At 38.7% G+C, this 11,701-nt stretch overlaps 1 protein-coding gene across 1 annotated transcript; it reads right to left on the bottom strand.

Annotated features, from left to right (window-relative positions):
* Positions 1–1,036: 1,036 nt before the first annotated feature.
* LOC140231132 (monocarboxylate transporter 12-like) lies at positions 1,037–9,657 on the bottom strand. The gene is made up of 4 exons (XM_072311284.1): positions 9,480–9,657; positions 3,953–4,218; positions 2,271–2,853; positions 1,037–1,179 (listed from the first exon to the last, which is right to left on the bottom strand). Exons 1-4 carry the CDS (start codon positions 9,655–9,657, stop codon positions 1,037–1,039), a joined length of 1,170 nt encoding a protein of 389 aa, XP_072167385.1.
* Positions 9,658–11,701: the final 2,044 nt, after the last annotated feature.

The following is an 11,701-nucleotide window of genomic DNA, read 5'->3' as shown; positions in this document are numbered from 1 at the left end:
TTCGCTACTCTGATATGCATCTTTAAAGTGAAAACATAGTTTTGATAAAGGTTTGAGAACCCGTCTGGCACCATTTCATATTTGCTTGTAATACATCGAAAGAGTCTACCAAGAAACTTACCTGACTGCCGCGATTTGCCGGGATGGTGAGTTGTTTCGGAGTATTTTGAGATCAAAAGTAAAAGTCGGTATATTACAGAAGAATCCAGGTTAACTCGGTCTCAGGGACAACTCGGCCCTATTTCTGACTTTATACACACTTCCATATTATTTTTGTATTTTTATACCGTACGTTTTTTTTTTCCATATTAATCCATGCTCTTGAACCACTTAGCATGTATTTTATGACGTGAACATACAAGAAAAGAAATGAAATGAAAGTAGAAATAAAGTTTCAAGGAGATATTGTGCATTCACCCCCTTGCCGCTTTTTACTTTCTTTTCATGTTTGTGACACACACCACAATTTAACAGACAGATTGCATCTTTTGATCTCTCCTTGGTCGGTACAAAGTGCACGTATATGTGACAGAGATTTTATTACAGATTAAGTATCATATAGGATACACAATCATTGGACACGTATAACAAATATAGAGGTTGCGAACAATGGCGAACTATACTACAAGAGAAGTCTATCTTATTACTTTGTTCAAAGTATTTTTTTCTGTGGCTGCTTATTGACTACAGGCTATTGTAGAAAATGTAATGATAGATTTTTTTTTTCGTTGCAACTATCCACAGAATGCAGGTACAGGCATGTATAGGGACACATCGACTTTTAACGATTTGTTGTTTTGTTAAATCGTTAAAACGACAATGTATAACGAGCGATTAACGCTGATTTTGAACAAAGATTGCAGTTAGAGGTTAATTTTTGCTACTAATCTAGACATTCTGAGAAGCATATTAGGTATTTTTACAGCAATACAATCTGTGTAAAGTTTTGTTATAATGATCATTCCACAGCTTGCACAATTTATTTCGAAATTGCTTCAAGAAACAGCTCTCGTTGGAATGCTTATCAGGCTTAGCGTCAATGATCATTGGGCGTCCGCTTTTCCTTGAAACAGCGAAAGACGCTTATGTATATTGCAACCAGCAGGCCATTGGAGAGATCGACCAGGCCAGCGACAGTGAAGGCGATGTTGTATGAGCCAGTGGAATCAAAGACAGCCCCTGTGGAAAATGGAACGATTCAGGGGAAGAAAGAAACGAGTCTCACACAAGCAAAGTCTTGAGTCATGGTCTGAGGTCAAGGTCGATTATTGCTGAACGGGTATCAGACATTACAAAGGACTTTTGCTTGACGTCCAATATGTCTAATCGGCACGGGGATGACAGCTTCTATTACGATACAATGGCTAAAATTGATATATACCGGTATTAAAAACCATGTTTGTTTGTTTGTTTGTTTGTTTTGTGTGTGTGTGCGTGTGTGTGTGTGTGTGTGTTCACATTCTAATAAGTTTCCCTTCCGGGACTAAGAAGTTAAACTGATGATGTTACGTCGGGATGATTATATTGTTCACTGTAAATACGTAATATTATTGTTATGTTATTTACAGTAGATGATGTACGCATTATCAAAGGAGGATTCCCCTTAAAAAATAGTCTAAATAGAATAGAATGAAATAAATAAAATGAATAAAATGAAGAGAATTGAATCAAATTTGATGTGCCCAACCATGAAAATTTCATCAAAATTGGAACGAAATAAAGGAAGTTTGGTGTTCTTGAACAGCCAATATGAATAATCAAATGAGTGAGCTGATATCATAGCCTCAAAACTTGCCATATATTTTGTATATCAAATTCTAAAATTTCTTGGTTTTTTCAACTGCACTTACGACCCAGTCTCAAAGCCTAGTAATCTGTTTGGTTATTATTCAAAAGTTATTCGGTGAGGAATAATATTATGTTCTACACTTTTATAGCAGAAGAATCTCATTTTTTGGTTCACGATCAATGGAAAATTGTGAGGTGATGACATCACCAGCAGTTTTCATACCAACCACATCGCCGACTAGTTGAGAACTATTTTGCCAAAAAAAAAGCAAATCATTAAAAGTCATAACTTCGTCATATTTAATCTGATTTTTAAAAATTTTCATTAATGTGCTTGCAAAGTTTCACTCTTCCACACAAGACTAACTTTCAACCGGAATTATCCCTACAAATACATGTAGCTTCGAAAGGGGGGGGGGGGGGGGCAGACAAGGTGAAGCAGAAGGCTACCCGTACTGCTCACCTCTACACCTAGCACTTACCCATAAGATACCCTCCGATTCCTTCGCCAATCCCAACGTTGAGGTAGGAGAGTGACATGGCCGCCACGAAGAAATTCTCAGGCACGACGATTTTGGACAACAGAGGATCCATGACAATACCAGCCCCACAGGTGAAGCCATTTATGACAGACAGGACGGCCAGCAACGAAAACGAGTCAACGACGATGTTCGAGAAGAACGCGACGGCTGCGCAGACGTGTATGAATGCATAAGTGAAGTGGTCGGGCACCAATTTGGCTTGGCTGAAGAACCCGACTAGGAAACGACCGAGAATATTTGAGGCGCCACCTATCGTGGCAAGCGTTACAGCCTCTCCAGGGGGAATCCCCTTGGACAGTGCATTCGGAATGACGAATATAATCCAGGAGCTGTACGTCAATCCCGTGAGGAAAGACGCAAAGATGACAATGACGCTAGCAGGATGTCGCTGAAATAATTCAGTGTTCACCAGCGCCCTCGCAGCATCCAAACAAGAAAATCCGCCACATTTGGAACTCACGTTCTGTGGTCGCGAACCACTTGGTCTCTCCTCCTCTAAACTTCGATCAAATGCATCTAAATGCTGTAAAAAAAAAAAGAAGAAGAAAGAAACACACAAAAAATAGTTTGGCAGTTTGAAGATGACACTCTCATTCGACGTCACGTAAGAAAAAAACAAACAAACAACCCTTTGTGATACTGGAATGTCGGTCGAGGAAGACGGTTACTAAAAACTTTTAGCAAAAATGAAAGAAGCCGTTAAATCATAAGACCAACAGACTCTCGTCGCGTCCCTTCCTAACATTGTATGAATTAGTTTCACCCAATTTTGTCCCTAAATCACACTATAAAAACCCTTCTCGAGTGTGGTGTCCAAATGACATTCATTTTCTCCCTCTGTTATTTTTGCTTTGCTATAAATGGTAAATGAATGAATTTCTTTGCAAAGCTTTTGCATATTGTCCTATTGGTTCATGAATATGAATACACCAGCCCCCCCCCCCACACACACACACGAAAAGTATGCAAGGCTCTTCTTAGTTATTCTACCTAATTGCAACTATATTATAGATAGATATAGATAGTTTTTATACGCTATGATCCACATTGCATTATGTATTTCTCAGTCGAGTACAAATTGATAAAACAATACGATTTGTGTAATGTATGCTTTGTACTTTGTTTCACTCTTTTGTTCGATGGAGATGAATGATAATAGACCAGTTCGTACAACAATTCCGCTTTGCGCATGACCAGAAAAAGGTCACTTGTACCAACAGGCTTGTTGGTTTGTAAATTCACCGAGGTAAGCATCTGGATGTGATGATTATTCATGTCATCCTTATGAATAGTGCTTTCCAGCACATCCACCAGACAGTATGCCTGGTGTTTGACAGTACAATAGAAAAATCTGAACACATTCAGGGCAAAACAATGATGCTTCTGAAGATATCAACTGACAGATTATTCTGGTCACCTGCTCTGCGCAAATTCGTTCTTTGTTTGATCATGAAGTCCATGTTACGCCGAGCAAGCTCAACCATTACGCCACATTCAGAACAAGTGAACTGCCAAGCCAATTGAGAAAACAGAAAAGTCATTGATACCCATGTACACAATCAGACATAAGGTTAATTACGAACTGGCTTTGTTGAATTGAATTGAATTATTATAATAGATACCCGTGGATCACTCTCTGCTGCAGTTCGTTGACTGCGTGGTCGAAAGAGGGCGCAAGCGACGAGCGAGTGAAGACTGAATCCACCCATGACGAGCATAGCGCCTCTCCAGCCGTAGGTCAGCCGGAGTTCTTCGGCTACAACTGGTAACGTCATCATACCGAGTCCTCCAGCAGTCATCATCACACTCGTGGTGACTTCGAACATGTCCGGGAAGTACTCCAACAAGCTCATATGCGTCGGGAATGTGACAAGACCGTATCCCATCCCTACGGAAGGGCATCAGGACCGATGGGGGAAGAAATAAATGGAACATCAACGGCTAACTGGACGACAAGCTTTGGAATTATTTGTAAGACATAAGAGAGGACTATTGCAATAATAAGTTATTTCATGATCAAAGAAAGTCATTTGTAGACGTAGGACCTACGTTTGATAGGGGAGATATAAGCTATTCTATTTTATGTTTAAGTTGACTTTGAATAGAAAAAAACTAAAAAAATGGTTGAAATTCAACTAAATTCAACGAAAATCAGAAAGTTATGGAAGCTGAAATATTTCATGCGTTGTCCCAAAGCAGGGATAATGACTGAAAACACACATGAAAATTATATAAGCGATGGCAGATGTCACCGCCTGCGATCGTTAAAAAAAAAAAAAAAAAAAAAAAAAAAACTAGAAATGTCGCTACGGCGACTGGTGTACATGATGCCTCCGTCATAATGCATGGTTCTCCTAATAGGTCTATAGTACAATGTCTTGACAATGTGTGATGAAAGTTTCACACAATTGGCAAAATATTAAAATGACAGGTTTGCCACAAATGTGCTGAATGTTCACTTTCCTAGAACTAGGTTTAATTGGATGAATGATTAAAACGTCAGAGTGCAGGTATTTGGGGGAACTGATGATTCTTACTTGACTTTTGACCCTTTTATAAGTTTATGCATTGAGTAATTTTCAAGGTATTGAGAAAAAGTATAATTTCAGTATCAAATGGTAAAATAGTATTATCTAAACCTGGCCTTTGACCTTTGACCTCACAGTTCCAAAGAGAATCACTGTTAGGGTTACAGCTCGTTATTCCGAAGGTTCGTTATTCCGAAGGCTCTTCAGTCCGATGAACAAGTCTTCGGAATAACGAACCTTCGGAATAACGCCACAAATATTCGGATTAACGAACCCTTTTTCATTTTCTGATTAACGAACCTCTGGGTATAGGGAATGTGTGTGTTTCGGATTAACGAACCTTCGGAATAGCGAACCTTCGGAATATCGAACCTTCGGAATAACGAACAGCACCCCACTGTTAGGTAGAACATGCATAAATATGTAAGTTTCATGATAATACCTTGAGTTACTTTTGAGATATGGAGGAAGAATTGCAATTTAGCACTTTCACTTGACCTTTGACCTTTTGACCTTTGACCTTTTGGCAAGAAACTTCCCACAGAATATACATTGGGTTATACATGCATACATCAAGTTAAAAAAAAAATCCTTCAGGCATTGCATAAATATAAGGAAAGCAGTTATATTTTGAGGAGTTGACCTTGACCTTTGACCCCTTGACCTTTGACCCATGACCCCCAACTTCCCTAGATAATCACTGCCCATCGGTACATGCATATATACTAAGTTCCATGAAGATACCTTGAACCATTTGCGAGATATGGAGAAAAACATGAAATTTCAACCTTTTTTTCACAAAATAACCTTTGACCTTTGACCCCGTGACCCTAAAATCCAAACAAAGTATTATCTCCCCAGGATATACCCTCATACCAAGTTTGATGCAAAACCACCTCACGGTTCTTGAGATATCGACAAAAACAAAACGGGACGGACGGACGTACGGACGGACGGACGACCCGAAAACATAATGCATCCGGCCACTTCGTTGGCGGAGGCATAAAAACAAAAAAACTAATAATGAAATACAAATAAAAATGACTGACATCATTTTTGTGTGGCGATGCATCATGTTACCTCTGTAATTTGCGCGGTAACTGCTAAAGTACGTACTCGGTGTTACAAAACATTTCCCACTTTTGATCCTTAATAGTTCGAAAACTATACATCAGATAACACTATCATTGATATGAGTATAATAGCTGAAAAGTGTACAATTTAGTTGGAGGTAATTTGAATATGAGAGCATGAATGAATCTCGTTAAATCCATGATTAATTTTAAAGTTAAGTTCCAGATTTTGGTCAAATTTGAACCCTCTGTACAAAATTGAACTTTACACAAGAACCAGTAATATGTGTGTGCTTACAATGACCCTGAACAATAGACATGAATACCACGAGTAACACCTTTTCAGAGCTCTGCTGACTAGGCTTCCAGATTCTTGCTCCAATGCACATGAATGCTTTATTGATAATTCATGATGGATTGCCCTGGGCAATGCTAGTCTGAATTCATGGTAAAGGGTAAAATGCATGCACATGAAATTAATTAGCACATGTTTTCATGTGCTTGCATACACTACATTTCAGGATGAATAAAGACTAGCTGTGATAGTGGAATTTCTCATGAATATGTAATAGAGCATTCCAATCCTGGCCATTGTTTAGGGCCATTATCAGGGTGTTAACCACACACTTCCATACACACCAATTGACTCCTGTGCAAAATCAAAATTTTGTACAGAGGGTTGAAAACAGAGCAAAATCTGAAACCCAACTTAAAAATAAATCTTGAATTTAATAAAATTGATTTATGCTATCATTTTAAAATTACATGTACCTCCAAAAAAATTGTACACTATTCAGCTCTTGCATATCGACGACAGTGTTATCTGATATATAGTTTTTGAACTATCAAGGATCAAAAGTGAGAAATGTTTTTTTGTAACACCTAGTACAATCATATGATTTGAATTCCACAGGACATCTTTGTGGACTGCAAAAGATGCACGCGCACACACACGTATACATTTATACACACACGCAAAATGAAATTAAGTAAAGTTGGTGTTCTTCCAACAGGTAGTATAAGGTCCATGAACTAAATATAATGTTTCGTATTGTATCACTGATGTATCAGAAAAGAGGAAGGAGGAGGACAACCGAAACAAAAACATGGAACCATGCAGGAGCCATCGTGTGGTTGCAAGGCTTACCTGATATTATGAGAGCTGGAAGGAAGTAGGAACCCTTCATCGCAAACGAGGATGCAAGGTATCCGGTAGTCCCGATTAGACAACCAGTCATAGTGAGCTGTCTCAGTGAAGTTAAACGCATCAACGTAGGACAAACGAAAGCTGAAATTGCATAAAAGACGAAATAATATTTTATCACTAGTTTAATTCCTTGCATTAGAAAAAAAAAAAACTAGAAATGTCGCTATGGCGACTGGTATGCCTCCGCCACAACGCATGGTTCTCTTAATAGGTCTATAATACAATGTCTTCACAATGTGTGATGACAGTTTCGCATAACTAACAAAATATTGAAATGACAGGTTTGTCACAAATGTGTTGCATGTTCACTTTCCTTGAACTAGGTTGAATTGGATGTGAACTGGATGAATGGCTACATTGCCTAAGAGTGCATGTATTTCGGGATTTTAGAAGATGATTTTTACTTGACCTTTGACCTTCTGACCTTTGACCTTTTGGCAAGAAACTTCCAAGAGAATCTCTATTGGGTAAGTCATGCATACACTAAGTTTCAAGAAAAATCCTACAGGAATTGCGTAGATACACTGTAAGAGGGAAATACATGTAGTGAAATTTTGAGGAGTTGACCCTGACCTATGACCCCTGACCTTTATTACCCATGACCTCTAAATTCCGTAGATAATTACTGCTGCCAGTACATGCATGTACTAAGTTCCATGAAGATACCTTGAACCATTTGTGAGATATGGAGAAAAAAGTGAAATTTTAACATTTTCACTTGGCATTTGACCTTTGAACTTTGACCTCAAGACCCGAAACTCTCTCTGGAGAATCTTTATTTGGTAGTTCATGTTTACAGTAAGTTTCAAGAAAATACCTTTATGCATTGCACAAATATGGGGGAAATAGGGAAATTTTGAGCATTTGACCTTGACCTTTTGACCTTTGACCTTGAGCATGTGCGCCCAAAATTTGGTAAGCACAATTTCGCCCACTCATGCATAATATACATGCCAAGTTTCATTAGGATACCTCTAGCAGTTTTTTAGTTACTCTATCCACAAAATTGATTACGGACGGAAAGACGGACGGACGGACGGACTAACGAACGGACAACCCGAAAACATAGCGCCTCCGGCGACACTTCGTGGCGGAGGCATAAAAAGAGAGAATTAATGAAGCCAATTATGGACGAGCGAATGTACCTTTCTGTATGTGAACTAACTCATCGTGACCCGAGGGAACCCAAAGATAAAACACAAATGAAATGATATAACAGGAAGCAAATAAGTTGACACTGACATAGCAATCCACCTGCATATTGCATATCCCGCCAACGAATCTTCATAATAACGCCAAAAATGCAAAAAAAAAAAAAAAAAAAAAAATGTTCGGCATGGTGTTGTTTTTATGTTACTGTCTACTTCAGCCATAACAGAGCGGCTTCAGTATGCTTAACAATGGTTGATTTAGGCATTGGCATAGCAATGCACTCAACTCATTGCATAACTCATTGAATCATTATTTTTTTCTTTTTATTTTGGAACCCCTCCCCCTATAGTTATAGCTGACATAAGTTACAGTGTTTTAAAAAACGAACAAGTCTGTACGAAATTGGTATGTTTCGGAATAATGAGCCTCCAGAATTACGATCAACATGATCAAGAGCGACTATGTTTATAACACGCCGCTTAGGATTAGCGAAACTTCAAAATGTAATAATTTTCTTTTCTTCTTCTTCCAATTCAGATGAAACGTGACATACCATTGCGCATGTCACACAGCCCGGGAGGAGGGACTTTCCGACTTCTTTGCTAGTTAAGTTGTTATCCTAAACCAGTAATGAAATGCAGTGAATGATTGTGTCATGCAGACCAGAGCCAAGCTATCGAGACTCACTTTCACAAAAATAATTTATTCATTTCGTTTATTTCATTTATTTTCATTTCCAACAAACAACTTTATTGGGAAAAATCTACACATACATAGTTATATTCAATAAGGTTCGTTATTCCGAAGGTTCGCTGAAAAGTAAATAAAGTTAAAACAACACAAGCTTGCCATAGACGAAAACCCTGAACGGAAATACAATTTCATGTAGTGAATTTCAAGACTATAATATAATCGTGACAAATTTGTTGGACTTTGTTTGGGCTGCTGAAAAAAAAAAAAAACACACACACACACAGGACTTGTAAAATGCAGTCCCTTCATGAACAATAACTGGATACAATTTTCCCCTGTTCAGTTAGCAAAGTCAGAATGAAGCAGTTGTCTGGTAAGTCAAAAAATTTGCCAATGCAGATGTTCCCTTAAATTTATCATTTTCTATCAATGGACCGATAAAAGAGCTTATGAGGACTAGTATAAGTATAGAATTTGCAAATGTAGGCCTACTTACCAAGACCGAGGGACAATCCGTGAGACAACCCAACGGCGAGCCCAGCCACTGCCGTAGAAATGTTAATATCACCGCTGATTTCATTAAGGAAGACGCCATAAGACTTGAGGGTTCCCATTTCTAGGTAGACAATCACGGCAACGCCCAACAGGATTAAGAATCGCTCCCCCCGTGACATCCTATCGCCGCTACATTCCATCATCAGAAAAAAAAAAAAATACAGAATACAAGAATATGAACAGACCTTAAACGGGTCTTGAAAATACCCGTCAGCAATGGTCAATGCAGCTTCTAATTATAAAGTTCTCCGATGCCTTTAATGTAGATTATTTAAAGCGTGATTATAAGTGTGTCCACTCGTGTATTGGAGTGACCTAGGCAGGTGGACAGCCAATCACGGCCCCTCCTTGCTGAGAAGCCTGCTCAAGGTACCGAACCAGGCTGGCCAGAAAATACGATTGCCGATTGGCAACTCGAACTGAGGCTAGTGAGGGAGACTGTTATTTGATATTGATATTATTATTCATAATCAAAGTATAAATAATGTAGGGTAAATTTTAGAATTGAAAGTTATTTCAAAAATAAAGATTTGACGTAAATATTCTTAGGGGAATGATAAACGTCAAATAAATTCAAACAACAACAACAACTTGTATCGGGATTAGTTTGAATTCAGACACAAGGGGGATATGACTCCTGACCGCGTTGGCTATTATAGAGGCTATGGTCAGGGTGTTATCGACGAACACAAAGGCTTTATTGTGAGAAACCACTTTTTTTTCTCAGTATGAAAAGCGTATTTTATTACCATTAAACCAAGGGTTCAATTTATTCATTGAATGTTAGGAAGGGGAAAGACGGTAGTGGATGACCGAATGACGGCCTCGACCCGCCACTCCGGCGGTTGATACACATAATTATGCACTGATCCAGATTCTTAGAGATACCTGCTTTAAGGATGGAAATGGGTCAGGATATCGTAACTCCCTATCACGGGCTCTTGGAAGGAATGCCATAAAAATTACCACCTATCACAGGTTTTTGGAAGGGAAGATAGCAAAATTACCCCCCTTAATGAAGGAAGAGTTCCGAGGTGAAGATTGTCCAGAGTTTCAGCCCTTGCATGGACAGGAATGTCTTCAGAGACTTTCTCATGCTGAATATTAACACCGAAGATTGGAAGATGTAGGCCTTCATTGCAAAAAGAAGGCTAGCCCGGCGTGCTTCGCAGTAAATTATATTCACAATGAGCACATTCGGGAGAATCGGGGCAAATACCAAGAAGAAGCACTATATACTAGTACGATATTTTGGAATTTTTCAGGGGTTTGAAACTAACTCTGTTCGGGACCCTATTTCAGGGTTGTTGGGGAAAGATTTGAAAAATCACGCCTAATTTAGAATATTTCTGGAAAATCCTGTAAGACCCCCTATTTCAGCAATTTTCCGGATTTTTCCTCTGAATTAGCCTCTAAAATATACCCCTACTCCGAAAAATCGGGAATGCGCATGCTGTACACAATGACTACTTGGGGGAGGGGATAACGACTCTTTTCCAATACTCTCCGCCATTCTAAGACACCGAAGAAGCATATAAATATTATATCATATGTACGGTACATGCAAAAGTACTAGGTTACAAAAAAACATTTCCCACTTTTGGTCCTTAATAGTTTAACGACTATATCAGATAACACTGACATTGATATGAGCAATAGCTGCATAGTGTACAATTTTGTTGGAGGTAATTTAAAGATGAAAGCATAAATTATTTTCCTTAAATTCAAGATAAATCTTTAAGTTAGGTTTCAGATTTTGCTCTATTTTCAACCCTCTGTACAAAACTTTCACTTAGCACAGGGGTCTATTGGTGTGTATGGGGTGTGTGGACAGACAATGGTCCAGACAATGGACAGACAATGGCGTAGACAATGGTCCTGAGCAATGGCCAGGATTTGAACGCTCTATTACAAAGTCATATTCTTGAAAAATTTAACTATCATAGCTAGTTTTCATTCATCCTGAAATGGAGTGTATGGAAGCACATGGAAACATGTGCTTACTTTTTTTCATGTGGATGCATTTCACCCGTTCCCATGAATTCAGACTAGCAGTGTCATCATGAATTATTAATAAACCATTCAAGTTCCTTGAAGATACAGACGAAAAGAGTAGCGATCTCCTTCCATAGCTTCCAGTGATTCGTCTATAGGGAGGGAGGG

Source organism: Diadema setosum, chromosome 7, assembly GCF_964275005.1.
Source record: "Diadema setosum chromosome 7, eeDiaSeto1, whole genome shotgun sequence".
NCBI lineage: Eukaryota > Metazoa > Echinodermata > Echinoidea > Diadematoida > Diadematidae > Diadema > Diadema setosum.
The sequence above is the reverse complement of the archived record's forward strand: the minus strand, read 5'-3'. Positions and strand labels throughout refer to the sequence as shown.